General features: G+C 34.8%; 1 protein-coding gene across 1 annotated transcript; it reads right to left on the bottom strand.

Annotated features, from left to right (window-relative positions):
* LOC141481971 (choline/ethanolamine transporter flvcr2a-like) lies at window positions 1–14,717 on the bottom strand. Its single transcript, XM_074174470.1, has 6 exons — window positions 14,296–14,717; window positions 12,484–12,664; window positions 10,914–11,125; window positions 8,977–9,080; window positions 7,168–7,278; window positions 1–456 (listed from the first exon to the last, which is right to left on the bottom strand). The coding sequence occupies exons 1-6, from the start codon at window positions 14,470–14,472 to the stop codon at window positions 159–161; spliced, it is 1,083 nt and encodes a 360-aa protein (XP_074030571.1). The 5' UTR covers window positions 14,473–14,717; the 3' UTR covers window positions 1–158.
* Window positions 14,718–15,941: the final 1,224 nt, after the last annotated feature.

Genomic DNA, 15,941 nt, shown 5'->3' with positions numbered 1-15,941 from the left:
ATTTTATTGCAAACTACGTCAGGTCAGAAATGAAAGAAATAATACCTACTATCTATTTATTACTTCCCTGAATATTTGAAAATCATTATTCCATACTGAAATGTCATCTAGGTGTATTGTGTTCGAATGAAAAACAGTCGTGATGAAATATATTTATTTTATGAACTTCGAATGCTGTGCATTTCTGTTTCGACTTGCAAGAAAGCTTCTTGTCTTTTCTTCACGTTGGGTATTCTGTAAGTCAAGTAAGTTCCAATAAGGAGGAGAATAACTTGACTAAATAAAGACCATAGTGCTCCAAAGTGTTCATTCAGTTTTCCCAACATCAAGACAGTGACCACTCCGAATACTTGGGTTGAGGCGTTGAGAAGTCCTGAGCTTGTACTTTCGTCCAATGGATAAGTTATTTCTACTGCCAATTCGAATCCCACAGTGAAGTAACAATTACCAAAGCATCTATAAAACCAAAAAACGAATTGAGGAAATAGATGCAATAATAATATTTTATATTACTATTGACAAAAGCGTCAATTGGTTGAGAAGTAGGCAAATGAGTCACATCTTGGAACCAATGACAGTTAACTAGATTCACTACCTTCAAGGCCAATCACAGACGAGAAAATTTATAACTTTACAGTGGTGATACATTTGTTTTCAAGGTGAGTTTTGAGAATTTTTCAATATAAAATATGTTTTTAAACGTCAATCTCATTCATTGAACAGACATTTCATTCTTAAATATATAGTTTCTTACAAAAGAAAACGATACAAAAGCATGGACTCGAGGAGGGAAACCGGGAATATCCTATCAGAAATTTTTAATGTAGCGAAAGAAATTGATAATTTTCAAAAGTATCTAAATCACTTAGAACTTTTGATTTGATTCTTTTGCTTCCGCTATTTCTTAACAGACATATCGAAAAATGTTAATATCGAGATAACATATTTTCTTTCGTGTGGCAGCATTAGATTTGGATTCAAACGTTTCGTATTCACTGAGCCACCCATAACAACAACTTTTCGAATACTGATCTAGACAGTGCTATGAGTTACTAGTGCCTACTTTTCAAATCCATTCTCGTATCATAAAACACCAGCCAACAAATACTTCCGGCGAATTCGACTATAATAACGGTTACACTAAAGAAATAACTATTACTGAGAAAATAAAAATATCTCAATTGAACAATGCATGGGACAAAAACTCGTTAAGAGTACTCCAACAAAATTTTTCATTTTTTCATAAATCATAACCAAAATTTAAACACCCACCCCCTGACTTATGAACGGAAAAAGATATTAAGGTCGGACGAAAAAATGTGAAAATCTTGAAAACTCTTTACAAAATTCCCCTTGCTACACAATATAGTAAATGGAAAAGTTAAAAAAAAATTCTTTCCCAAAAATGAATCTCTCCTAAGAATGTGTTGCATCGCTCGTCGCTATCAATTTTTTTTCTATCAGAAAGCGGAAGTTATTAGCAGTTTTATATTAGTTTTACGAATCTGCAAATCAACTGTAACTATCTTAATTCGAAGAAAAAAAATTCAAAACTCACTCGAGTTTACAATTCACCTGAATGTATGTGTGTTTGTTTGTAACTCCCCTTTTCATTTCATATCGGGATCTGTATTTGACATAATTATCCACATCATTGCTTGATTTATTCGCGGACAGATGGCGCTGTATGTAACCTCCTTGATATAATTAGAACTCACTTTACATGTATTTGTTCATTTGAAAAAAATATTTTTTTTTATTAACACTCGCGCCTGCTGCCTTATTTGTAACCCTCCTTTGCGCGCCTGCTGCTTTGGATTTGGTAGCTGTTGTTCAGGCTCCCTCTCCGGAATCGGAAAATATCAATGGTCATTTTTCTAAACAATATACGGTTGATTGATACCAGAGTTTATATAAAATAAATATAGTTTGAAAGTACTGAAAAACACGCTTTTATAGTATACGAAACTAAAAAATGAAAAATAAATATAGTTTAAAAAAACCAAAAAACACGCATTTAAAGAACTTCGAACTAAAAAGTTAAAAATATTTTTTCTTAAAATAAGCTTAAAACAATAACAAACGAAAAGTATTATTGTGAAAAAAGCGTGGGCGCCTTGTGCCATATTTTTTGTATATCAAGCGCCCGCCGCTTTTTCCACAATAATACTAGTATTTTTCCTTCGTTATTGTTTTGAACGAGTTCTGAAATGAATTGCGGTTGTGTGTTGTGCACTTCAGATGTCACGTATTCCCTCAAAAACATCTAGATGCGTCATATCAGGTGATCTAGGAGGATTTTCTAAGGGATCACATTTGCCTGTCTACCGGTTTTGACGTCTAGCCCATCTTTGATGAATTATTTCATATTTGGAAGGAAACTTATCCTAGATTGATTCACATGTGACATATTTCCTAACGAAGTCCGATTTATACACAATATTCGAGGGAAAATGAAATTGTGTTTCGATCATCCAGATATAAGACACCTTGTGGTGAAACACAGTTTTTGTATGACCTTCAAAATCATCCTATATGTAGGCTCGGTTCATTCTCTTAACATTGTGTTTTCATTCATTGTGATATCATGATCCTTTAAAAATTTATGAATTTTTGATCGATGCTTTGCGCTTTCTAAGCGAAGAAATGCTATTCAAGGGCAAGTTTTGATTGGAGGATTGTTTCCTTATTTTTGTGTGAAGTGAAGAGAGGTATTTCATTTTTCATTTCGGTCTTCCAAGAAAAATTTTGTTAGAAGGTGGTTGACAATGTTTCGTGGAGCATTTCATCAGTTCGGACTTCCATTGACTAATATGATATAAAGATTTGAAATCCCTGAAAGAATCTGTAAAAAATTAAAAAGATTAGCTCAGGAAAGAATTTTATTTAGCAGATATTACAATAAAATAATATTCAAGCAACAACAACAAAAAAATAACAAAAAAAAACAAAAAAAAAACAAAAAATAGAACTAATAACACGAGCTGAAAAAGTAAAAAACTATCAACAAGAAATGAAAAAAAAAATAAAATTAAAAGATTCCAAACCAAGTTACTTCATGACGTTTCGATTGTTAATATCCACAATCGTCTTCGGGTGATAACTGGACTTATTCCTCCGAGATCTGACTATTTATGAGTCATTCGACTGCTTTTACCTATCTCATCTTCCCTCTCTCCGCCTCATTGGTTTTTAGCGGGAGCTGACCTTTTGGCGGGAGTTGGTCGGGTTCCGCTTGATTAGAAGTTTCCATATGTTACGTATCTCTACGCTAGCTTGGCTAAAGGCGTTGTTGGACAACATATATGCGGCTTCTTCGAATTTTCTCATTAACCAGTCTTCCTCCTTGTGGATGATTTCAGCCTGAGCACACTTGATGTTATGTTGATGAGACCAAACATGATCTGCTATTCCGGATTTGCTGGTTTTTCCTCGCTGTGTGTGTTTCTTGTGCTCGGCAATGCGAACTTTCAATGACCTCTTAGTTTCACCGATGTGTGATTCTCCGCACTTGCAGTAAATGCAATTCGTGGAATCGCAGTCCGCGTTAGGTGGCCTGGTTTTTGTGAGACTGCTACCGATAGTGTTTCCAGATCTGAAGCAGGTTCTGAGGTTATACTTGGACCCAATCCTTCTTACCTTTTCCGACAATCATCTGATGTGGGGAAGTACAAGTACTGGTTGTGGTGGCTTCTCTTCCATGTGGAGCTCTTGCTGTCTTCTAGCTAAAGCCTGTTCTACCATAGTAACCATTCCATTGAAGGTAATTTTTGATGATCCCTAGTTTCTTTTCGAGACCTTCCTTTGTATTGCAGAGCTCGAAAGCACCGTCTAGTAGAGTCTTGATGATTCCTCTCTTAGTCGATTGATGGTGGTTGGATTCCTGGTTCAGATACTGTCCCGTGTGAGTGGGTTTCTGATATACAGATGTTTCCCATTTAGTGTCGGTCCTCTAAGAATGGCAATTCGTTTATATTTTTGATTTTGATTTTAATTTAATTTTAATTTTAATTTTTCAGCCCCTGTTGATAGTTAATTTTTGTTTTGTTTTTTTTTGTTGTTGCTTGTATGTTATTTCATTGTAATTTCAGTTTTTTGCTCAATAAAATTGTTTTTCCAGCTAATCTTTTTAATTTTTTCCAGATTTTTTCAGGGATTTCAAATCAATTTATATCATATTAGGCAATGGAAGCCTGAACTGAGGAAGTTTCAAGAATAATTATCTACACCTCATTATCATGGATGTCAGTTTTATTATTGAAAGTCTGTTTTGGTGGCCAAATCTTTAATATTTTCATCATTTTTTCGATAAGAAAAACTAATCAAGATAAATGATATAAAAGTTCCACGATCCAAACATCGTGAGGTAACTTTGTTTGAAATCTGTTCTAATTTTTTGAATTCATTCTTGCATTTTGATCATCTTGATTATTTGATTATTTTTGTTATTTGTGTATTGACATTTGATATTCGATATTTCAGCTATTTGATAAATCATTTTCTTTCCAGGTTTCAATAATTTGTTCGCTTCACAAATTACCTTTCTTACATTTATTGAATTTTTATGCTTCCTACTCATTCAAGAAATAGTGTTAACAACTTTCTCTCTCTCTATATATAAATTTTGGATGGTCGTTGCTTCCCATCATATATATATATATATATATATATATATATATATATATATATATATATATATATATTCACAATATCACAGAAAAATGCAGATACAGAAGTACAGCGAGGTCCCTGTACATGTATTGAAATCCACAGACTTGACAGGAAACAAGTAAGAAAGAGTGGGAAATTCAGTTTTCAAGATTTGTGTACCAAATTTTATTAATTTTCAAAAAACAGACAACCGACATGGGTTGTAAATTATTATCAGGTGAAAACAAAATGATAGTTGTTGAATAAACTTGGAAGATACATAATAATTATATTATAAACTTATTATAAATATTTGGAAATGATGAAAATTTCGAATAATATCATTGTAAACCATTTCCTTAGATACGGACATCAAGTGATGCTTTTGAAGAAATTTTATATTTAGACTTAAGTGAGGTTAACCATTTCTGTACATAATTGTAAAGTGATTTGTATTTGTATAAAGTGTATGTATTTAAATTTTGGAACAAATAGCAAAATAGTAGAACAGATAATTTTTTTGATATTAAAGTTGAAAATTTGAAGTAATGAAAATTGAGAGTTGGTAACTGAGGAAAGTAAGAGATTTTCAACTTTTTCATCAACAACAACAACAAGATTCTCCTCAAGGCAACGAAGGTGAACGCCACGAAAATTTTTGTCTCCAGGAATTGAATAATATTATAATAGAAAAGTTAGAAAACTGAATATTATTGTATTGTATAATGATAATTGAATGGAAATATAGTAAAATAAAATAAGCGAAATCCAGTCCAAGTTCCAGTGATTGTAACATTCCCAGTAGAGTGAAGAGGAATCCAAAGTTTAGAAAACTCACACTACACAAAACATTGAAAGAAAACCATGTATTTACCTATTCCACTTCAAATATAAAATATATGCATATATAAAAAAAATTCTCCAAGAACAAAAACGGGACAATTGAATAAAATTTTTGAATCCAAGAATTGCCATTCAGAACAAAAACAAAGTCACAGTGACCCTGAAATAATAACTGACATTTCACAGATGAATATATGAATATATATATATATATATATATATATATATATATATATATATATATATATATATATATATATATATATATATATATATATATATAGATAGAAAGAGATAGAAGAGTGCCTAGAAGATGACAGCACGACCAGCTGTCGAAAGCGCTCGCAGTTAATCAAATAGAAGTCATAGAGCTTCAAATCTTTTTTGTAACTTACATTAATAGTAATATATATTCACGTGACGTAAAATTTCTAGGAACTGTATTAGATGGATCTCTGAATTGGGATCCGCATATTGATAGTATCTGCAAGAAAGTAAATTCAGCTTTTTTTGCAATAAAACAAATGAAGTTGTGTGTAGATTCACAAAGCCTTCTGAGCATATACTTTGCAATGGCATATCCACATATGTCTCTAAATATTATGTCATGGGGATGTGGTAGAGATTTTAAAAGAATATTTGTTGCCCAAAAACGTATTATAACATTGATTTCTGATATGAACTATCGTGATAGCTGCAAACCTATACTCATAAGGGAAAACTTGTTATCAGTTCCATGCATATATATACTGAAATGTGTAACATATTTAAGAAGTACCTTGCATCTTCTGAAGTGAATGCAGCTACTCATAACTATTGTACACGTCATGGTGATATGTTGAGAATACCCTCTCACAAAACAACCAAATTTAAAAATTCTCCATTATATAACTCGATCAGACTGTACAATAAACTACCAAATGTTATTAAGGAGTCTAAATCGTATGATATATTTAAGAATAATACTAAAAAATTCTTAATAGAAAAGTGTTTCTATAGCGTACAGGATTATTTAGGACAAAAATTCTAATTTTAAGATTCTTACTATTAATGTATACCTTCTATAACTGTGATACCCATATGCTGTTGTGATATTTGTTTTAGTTTTTTTATCTATTTATGACAAATCATGATTTTAATTGTTTTTATATTATATAGTCCTACTTCTATTGACATACCATATGTACATTAAGTACCGAAATGGCTAATAAATATTATTATTATCATTATATTATTATATATATATATATATATATATATATATATATATATATATATATATATATATATATATATATATATATATTACACTTTGGAACTCCCACGTGGACATCCGGTCCACCCCGGCCTCCAACCGGCGTGAATGGGAGTACTATTTATTTTAAAACACACGATTTTTATAAACACTGTTATTAATTTTACGATTGCTGGCTCGTTATAAAACGGCGGACATTCACAACACAAAATAAATTCCGTCTCCAACAAAGGCGTCTGCGTACCTTCTTTGTGGACGGTCGCTATCGAAACGTCCGTCCACCACCATATCGGAAACGGAACTCCGTTAACAACTTTCAAACAAACGTTCAGGTTGATTTTGTGTCATAGTTCAAAAGATTTAAATTTATTCAAAAATGGTATCAATCATGAATATGTTGAGTTATATTTATCTCTTACCCAAACATTACATAACTCAGATATACCAGCACTATCTTCTTCCATAGCAATGTGACCATGAAGAGGACTACACTTAAGGTGGTTAGAGCGTAATTGAATAATGTGGTTTCCCTGAAATAAAAAAAAAATTGAAAGTTTCCACTATACTCGTACCAACGTATTCTTTCAATTGCTGGCCATACACAAATATATATTTGTCGGTTTGGAACGGTATGGTTCAAACCGTCAGACGATTGTTTGTGTCAGAGAAAAATGTCTTCGACACAGATAGATAGATTTCATTACGTTTTCTCGATCAAAGCTTCGCAAATACCAGTCCAGTAGGTTCGAATCTGGAGATCCAGGAGGCAATTCAATTGGTGAATTTGAACCAAAACATCGATTACATTAACAGGTTTTTTACTTTGAACGTAAACAATACTGAATGAGTAAAGTGAATTAAATGAAAGTAATATTGAAGATAAACACTGAACAACTTTGACACTTAGTTTTCTGTGTTCTTTCGGAAAATAACATCTCTGTTTTGCACTGTGGAAATTATTTCATTTTCTTTCATTTTCCATCTTATACAGGCAATTTGAATACAGAGACGAATAAAAAACAAGGTTTTCTTTATTTGCCAGTATCGGCAAAGTGACAATTTGGCTAAAGTTTTTGTTTTGTCGCATGTTTTTGTCGAATGGACAGTAGCCGGTTATGTTGATGTGGGTGGTTTACTCCACTCACTCAATCGGCTGTTGTGTGAACTGGTGGTTCAAGCAGCGAGGCCGGATGATCAATTCTCACTTCATATCGTCCAACCCGTGCTAGGAATCGCACGTTGGAAGGTAAGTCCTCAATAATACTAATCTCGACTTCTGAAATTTGTCGTTCGTAGGAGGGCGATAGCTGTTTAACGGTAAAACAGATTTCAGTAGAGTTTTATTCATGACATTCCGCTGTCTGACTGCAATTGAAAAGGCTGAATATAATTCAAGAAGCACCGAAACTTGAATGAAGAAAAATCATCATAAATAAAAACATTAGGATGCCGGTATACACGTTTTCAAATTGGAGAGAATCTTCACTTCATTTACATCACGTATTGTCGGTAGAAATGAATATTACACACTAGCCTACAATTTTTATAGACAACAGTAGTATATAAATTATTATCATGGATAGTGTTTTTGATTTTAATCAAGTAACGGATCACTCCATTTATATATACATCACATATAATGCCATTCAAAAAGTGACTACCTGGTGTAGTTATATTGAGGCAAAAGAGTGATTTTTTTTATCACACATAGGAAGCACAAAACCAATCGGACAATACCATTCAAATTCACCATATTTGATATTAATTAAGGGGTGTCGAGTTTTATATTTCGTTGTGGGTATTGATGATTCCTGTCATTACAAACAGTAACATTGAATATATATATATATATATATATATATATATATATATATATATATATATATATATATATATGTATATTAATCATATCATTAATGAGAGTAAAAATATTAAACCCATTCACTGCTTGATCTTCATGATAAATATCAAGCTGAACCGCGAAAATTCCATGTGGCGCCATCTAGTGGGGAAGAATTGAGTTGACCCAAATTCAGTGGTGCCAAAAATGAAATGTAAAAACCGGCCCCCACTTGTACCAATCGAATATAGTCAATGAATGCGCTTTCTTCGATTGACTGACAATTTTATTTGCAATAGAACAACGGTGTCACCCGCAGTGTGGTCTGACACAACGCACAGTTCCAAACGACAGATTATTGTATGCATGTGTAGCCGCTGTTACCAACCTGAATAACCTAGTCTTGTCAAGAAATATTCCATTCAATATAGCTCCAAAAATTCCACAGATTACAGAAATGCATGCCATTCTTCCAGCATCTTCTTCACTATCCTGAAGAGAGATAGATTGATAAATGTTTCCTGATCAGTTTTATGTGGAAATCAAAATTAAGAACAAATATCATTTCTACAATAACAACTATCTCATTGAGAAAAAAAAATTCAACCGAAATTTTGGAACATGTCCTGTAGACAGAGAGAGAGATAAAGAGAGAGAGAGAGAGACAGAGATAAATGTTCCTGTAGGCAGAAACCATCGGAAAGTACCTACTTCCTAGGACGACATTGAATTATATTTGGTAGACATTGATGCGAATTTCTTCATTAACAAAATTATTGCTGACGCTTCTTGTTTATACAGCCGCAGCATCTTGCTGAAATCAATCGAATAGATCATCTACAGACTGCTTTCGTGGAACGACCCCTCGGCAGTGCAGTAAATTTCCAAACACACTGTTGTTTGGGTTTCGACTGACTTGAACATGGCTCGGTTGTATAACGAAACCTTCGTCTGAGAGAAAAATTTGTAACTTAGTAACAGCTCCATTTCATGAACAAAGCCAAAAACGAGCGTTTATAGAATTCCTTGTTTACTTGCTCAGTATGTTGGACAAAGTGGTAGGAAAATTAAAACAAGAGTTCTTGAACATGTTGAACTAATTGACAATTTCAGAAATCTACACTTAGATGATTATTACACAAAAAGTTCATTCTCTAATCATATTCCTAATCACGACCATAGTTTTGATATTGATTCTGATTGAGATATTTTACATGTTCGCCAAAAAGGCAATTTACTTAATTTACTGGAAATTTTTGAAATCAATTCTTCTATTGATAACCCCAATGGTATCTTTTTTAATGAACAAGTACAGTTGGATTGCCGAAATTTTTTCAATTCTCTTAATTTTAACTGAATTTCCCCTGCCTTGATCTTCCACAAACCCCTATTTTATTCATTTTATTAGTATGGTTTTACAGTTGTTTCTTGGTCGACTCCAGTTGTCCGACATCTTTTCATCATTCCTTGTATGGGCAATGGATGTTTCGTATGGTGGTGCTGATCTCACTATTCATTATACGATTACTTTCACAAACAAGATGGCATGGGATCTGTTTGCTCAGAACACGAGTTGATATGCATGTGGTGGTCTTTCTTTTGTTGTGTTCTGTGTTTGCAGATCTTTTGTTACTGTTCCATGTCATCTCGATTTTATTTCTTTATATACTTATGACAGTTGATTCTTCTTTCTTATTCAATTCAGTTCGGCGTTTTTTGATTTTGATGTTAAGCCTCTAAGCCTCCCATACTTCAATCATTTATAGCTAGGATGTAATAAATTTCCGTCGTTTACTAAATATAAAAAAATCATTACTATTAACATGCCATTGTGACCAATTTTTCATTGGTAACAATGTGACAACTTTCTTTTCTCCATTATAAAATATTTTCTTCTCCATGACATTCAGACATTTCATGTTTGATGGAATGATGTTGTTTATGAAGTTGTGGAGTTGTAGAGTTTGAGAACTGGACATGATGCATACAAAAAATACACGTCGATGTGAGATTTCCACTTGAAAGTTTAAAAAACCGCGACACGTGTTTTGTTATACAATAGCTTCTTCGGGCGTCAGTTCTATCATATTTTTGAAGATGATGTATTGTATATGTTTCCAGGTCTGACCAGCAAGATATCTTGTTAGATGGAGTTCTCACTATTGTGTGAAATTTGTTGGTTGGATATTTTGGTGAAATTACAGCAGAACTGATGTGTATCAAGTCAAGTGTTTGTTTATGTGATTTAAAACAATCGCAAAACCCCCAATACTCAAAGCGGAGGTAAGACCTCCCAGGTTATTCGATACGGAATGTTTGACTTACTGGAAAATATTGCAGAATAAATTGATTCTGTAATGTTCCGACGGATTCGAACACTCCTATATTTATACTAAACGCAATCAGATGATATATAAATGCCTTTTGTGTAATCCCCGCTTTGAATGAAACTAGAAATTCGTTGAACGTCTTTGATTTGAGTTTTCTCGCTTGTTTTTGTGCAACAGATGGAGGCAATGGTGGTTGGCGTGGAAAAACTGAAAAAAAAGAACGTTTGGTCATAATTAGGAGCTGCAAATTTACAATTTTGTCAATGAATTTCCTGGAATTACGATACTAATTCCTATAAGTATATTAATTTTCAATAAATTCCAACTGAGAAAATATAATTTTGTTCCGATTGGCATTAAAGTTCAATTTTTGTGAAATTTATCGATCATAGAAGTGCCTAGGAATTGAAACAGAAAAATGTTTTCTTCATCTCCTGAAGACACCAACTTGGTTGGTGAACGGCGCTTCGAGCAGAGTATTGCATTTCTGGTGATTGGGAGAAGTGCTCGTTTCGGATTTATTCTATGCCCGAAGTTCCAGCTTAGCCCTTTATTTTGGATATGAAGCCGTTGTTTGTATGCCTTAAATGAGATAACGAACCTGATGGTTTACAATCTTCATATTTTCTGTAGGAGATTAAATGTTCCACTACAATAAATGAACGTATTTTTTTCGACTTCGTGTCTGAAAGAGTAATGGAATTATAATTTTCCCTCATATCTTCAATTCATTTTTTTTTATTCGGTATAGTTCATCACGGTAGTCGATTGGGATTCACACCGCTGTGTGAATCGGTGGTTCAAGTCGCGGGCCGGACGATCAATTTTCACTTGCTATCGTCCAACCCGTGTTAGGAATCACACCTTGAAAGGTAAGACCTCGTTAGTCCTCAACTCGCACAAGTTTTGACTTTTGAGAGTTGTCGTTCGTAGGGGGGCGGTAGCTGGTTTTAATGGCAAAATATGCTAGTAAAACGTTTCCCGAAAATTATCTGATCTTCTTGTTAATGTGGTAATCCATAAATTTTATATAACATATTTCATTAGGTTGTCTGGATTATGTAGGCAACAAACCATATTCTACGTCTTTAACCAAGTCTTCAATTTCTGGAGAAGTTAACTAGGACGAATGATATGGGCTCAGATTAATAGAAACATGGTGTAAGGAACACTCACTATCGATCTATCCCAAGAAGACTGAAATGGTCCTTTTCACCAGGAAAAGAAGTTTATCGGGCTTAAAACCTCCTGAAATTTTCAAAAGGAAACTAAACTTCACTGAAGAGGTGAAATACTTTGGTACTATCCTCGACAGGAAGCTAACAGACCGAAAGTTCTACAAGCAACGGCCATCTAAAAATTATATCAAATACAAAGTTTGGAAGTCTTGATGAAAATAAGTATTAGAAACCTACTTGCTCAGACTGAATACCCAAGTCGAGACTCTTTGCAATCATCAGTAATCGTAACGCATTTAGAAATTGACTAAATATTCTATTCCAATGGGTAGAATGCCATTACCTTCATAATTTATGTGTTAATGGTCGTAACGGTATATTACTCACAAAATATTATTGCGATGCAAACGGGGATCATAAAAATGGCTAATCCTTGACACAGAACTCGTAAATCTGATCCTATTGAAACAACATCTTCGCTATTCTTGACCAGCGTTGGAGATATCAAGAATGCCAAAGCAAATCCCGCTTGAGTACCTAAAACACCAAGGGCACAAGCAGTTGATGCCTGAAAATTGAAATTTTATTCTTATTTCAGTTCGTAAACAATTAAATGTAAAATATAAATTGTGGGAATATATTTGAATGTCTAATAGAAAATAGAGATATGAACATCCAGAATACAATTAATTATTCTTATAAGATGTGGAATTATTTTGGATGGTATCAAAGCTAAAATCAAATAGTATGCAGTGTCGAGAGTATATGCAGTCTTTGTTCAATTCGCCCATTCCATTTTCCGTCCACCACCTTCTTGTGTAACAGCAGATACATCACAGCACCTTATGTCGGCTTAGATAAGTGGTCTGGCAGCCATTGCTATGGCCCTAATATACCTGTCAAGTACTTTTTTAATGTATTTAAGTCGAAACAAATGGGACTGTTTGTTCTCAAGACCGTCACCGATTCTTGTCCAATTCTCCCAGGTTTTGGAAAAGTTTGATATTTATATGTTTACACTGCGAAAAGTAAAAATCAAAATAAATTTAATCAGAAGGTTCCCGTTCTTATCGCAGTATTACTGGGTAGATGTCATTTGATTCTGGTGACTGGAATGAGTGTATGTCCTATTAAATATTCAGTCATATTCGATTTTCTTCAAATCTACCACTTTTTTTCTCCCAGTCAATCCTCCGTAGTTTTCAGTTCTAAATTTGCCTAGGATGAAACCCTCCGGTTTCAAAGTTATCATGCCCATAATCTGAACAACTTTCATCAGACACATTACATTTCTCAACATAGTTGAGAAATGTAATGTGTCTGATGTGTCTCAACATAGTTGAGAAATGTAATGTTGAGTCATTTCCCTACGTTTTGTTTTAACGAAGGAATGTTTACTGTCCACTTCCAAAATGTCTGAATTGTTTGCTTCTCCTAGTCAGGTGGTGCGTATCGGCATCACAGTCAGTTATGAGGTGTAATCTGACCCTTCGGCAGGGTCTCATTAACTCGTCCACATTTCTGGTTGGTGGCGGTTCCTGACTATAGTAGGGAAGGTATGTTGGTCCAATGACGATTTTCTGAGGTATTTCCTTATTTCCTTATTTCCAAGAATCAACTACTCACCGGATTTCTTTCAATTCCATGATATTTTTCTTGTAGATCCCTATAATGAGAGCGGTATTACACTTTTCCATAACCTTTGTTATGACCGCAAAAGCCCCCTCAGTGTGTAGGTTAGCTTGTATTACTCTGATTCCAAGCCTGAGGTATAGTTCTCCTCCTCTTGTTTATAGATGTGGTCCGTTGAGTTTCCACAAGTATGGGGGAAAGGATTATTTGCAGCCATGGAGCCCCCTGCATAGATGTGAAGTAAAATACTGAGATCAAATACTCTAAGATAAGAGGTTACCGCTTATCTTAGAGGCTCCATTGGTAATATCTGATAAGGCAAAGTACCATTTATTTTTTAGCTCTTCGGCGTGGAACGCATAACATTACTGTTATATTCAAAAATATGTTGGTTGTGACCCTCATAAGAAAGGAGTTGAATAGGGGTGAATTTTCTACTCCATTAAACTAATTTTACATTCTATTACCGTCATTGAGATTTCAAATGATACACCCTAATGGACATGATTCTTATCAAAATCCCACACACAATTAAGTCAATTAATCAAGAAACCCATGTTATATTACCTCGGAATCTTTAAACCAGACTGCAGCAATTTTTGTGGGAATACATAAGATGAATACTTGAGCGGTTGATCCTATGGCTTGTCCTATTAGTACCACATAGAATAGATCTCTTCGTATAGAAAATACTTTTACAGCTGCAGCCAGGGCAGTTCCTAATCCTCCGATCAAAGCTGCCATTCGCAGACCCTGAAAATAAAGATTAGATGTGATGAATATTACTGAAGTTTTTTCCCAACACCAAACCGTTATTTTAACACCTCGACACGTGTTTCGATCACGTTTGATCTTCCTCTTAAAGATCAGACCATCTGTGGAGTATTGTTCTCATGTATGGAGCTTCGCCCTTTAGCATACCCTGAAGCTACTGGATTTCTTCCAGAAGAGAGCCATCCAGCTGGTTGGAGAAACGAAGATCACTTGCAACCCTGATATTCTGGAACATCAAAAAAGGGTTGGAGAAACAAATTAATCACGCCAACCCAACCAGCTATCATCTCATCGGTTGGGCTGGCGCCTCCACTTTTATAGTAATATGCGCTTTCCATAAGAGTTTCCTCCTCTTCCATCTAAACCAGTCGCTTCAGTAAACAAAAATACCGGAAACAAGCCAAAAAAAGTGGATAAAAAGATGTCAAAGCTCCGGGACGAAGCCAAGAACAACACTTCAGAGACAGAACTCTCAACAACTACGCAGGAGCGGCCAAAAGCGGTAATACCTCCGCCTGGCTGACCGAGACGCCCAGTAGTCTCCGCCCGTCGAAGGTTAGTGACATCTGTTTCGTTCTGGACCAGATGAAGAAACTCTTCATTCATTTCCCCGTACTCGAAAATATGTCATTAGCTACTTTAGTAGATTCCTTGGAACATCCGAAGAAAATTACTGCGTCATGAGAAAAAAGCTTCTCGCAGTGGTCAAATCGATGGAATACTACTTTTCAAATGGCCGTTAGGTTTTGATCAGGTCACACCACTCAGCACTTCGGTGGCTTTTCAATTTCAAAATTTCAAGGCAAATAGTTAGGTAGATCAAAAAGTTACAAACTTATTATTTTGAAATTCAACATCGGAAAGGAAAGAGTCACGGAAACGCAGATAGCCTCTCAAGAAGACCATGTCTGATAGCCGGATGCAAATTTTGTCAACGTCAGAAGGACAAGAATACCCAGTCACCAGAAGAAGAACTTTTCACCAGACGTGACAAGGTAGCGGGCAGAGACTCCTTTATGGACAGTTCTGATTGGGAGATAAGCTCCTATACCTACCGCTGCTTTGGGTTCCCTCTCGCCCGGAGAATAGCGACCTGTAAGGATTTCTTGTCCAGGGATACAAACAGACAATTTTAGAAATTACCTATGTGTGAAAGGTACTATTGGGTCAATTGCCGCCAGAGTGGTGTAAGCGCTGTGACCTGTGCTCTTCGGAAAAGGGTTCGAACACAAGGCAAAGAGGGACATTGAAGCAGTACCTCAGTGGGTGCTCTTTCGAGAGAATCGCAATTGACATTGTGGGACAACTTCCGCCGACCACATCCGGTAAGTCTAAATGGCCTGAAGTAGTAGCTCTACCCAACCAACGGTGCCTAAAGACCTGTTGCTAAACGTAATTGCCATACACGGAGTACCTCAGGTAATATACTCGGATCTGGG

The sequence above is a fragment of the Leptinotarsa decemlineata genome, unplaced genomic scaffold (genome assembly GCF_025532065.1).
Source record: "Leptinotarsa decemlineata unplaced genomic scaffold, Ldec_3_MD MMD2_tig00000576_RagTag_RagTag, whole genome shotgun sequence".
Classification (NCBI taxonomy): domain Eukaryota; kingdom Metazoa; phylum Arthropoda; class Insecta; order Coleoptera; family Chrysomelidae; genus Leptinotarsa; species Leptinotarsa decemlineata.
Note: the sequence above shows the minus strand (reverse complement) of the source record. Positions and strands in the feature narration are given on the sequence as shown.

What these genes read in the sequence shown, in the direction of transcription:
- LOC141481971 (XM_074174470.1), bottom strand. Translation starts at nt 14,472, where the DNA reads ATGGCAGCTTTGATCGGAGGATTAGGAACTGCCCTGGCTGCAGCTGTA. An exon ending in TTGCATCGCAATAATATTTT is followed by an intron (nt 11,126 to 12,483) that starts GTGAGTAATATA and finishes CTTTTTTTTCAG; the next exon opens with TTTTTCCACGCCAACCACCA. An exon ending in TTATTCTGCAATATTTTCCA is followed by an intron (nt 9,081 to 10,913) that starts GTAAGTCAAACA and finishes ATCTCTCTTCAG; the next exon opens with GATAGTGAAGAAGATGCTGG.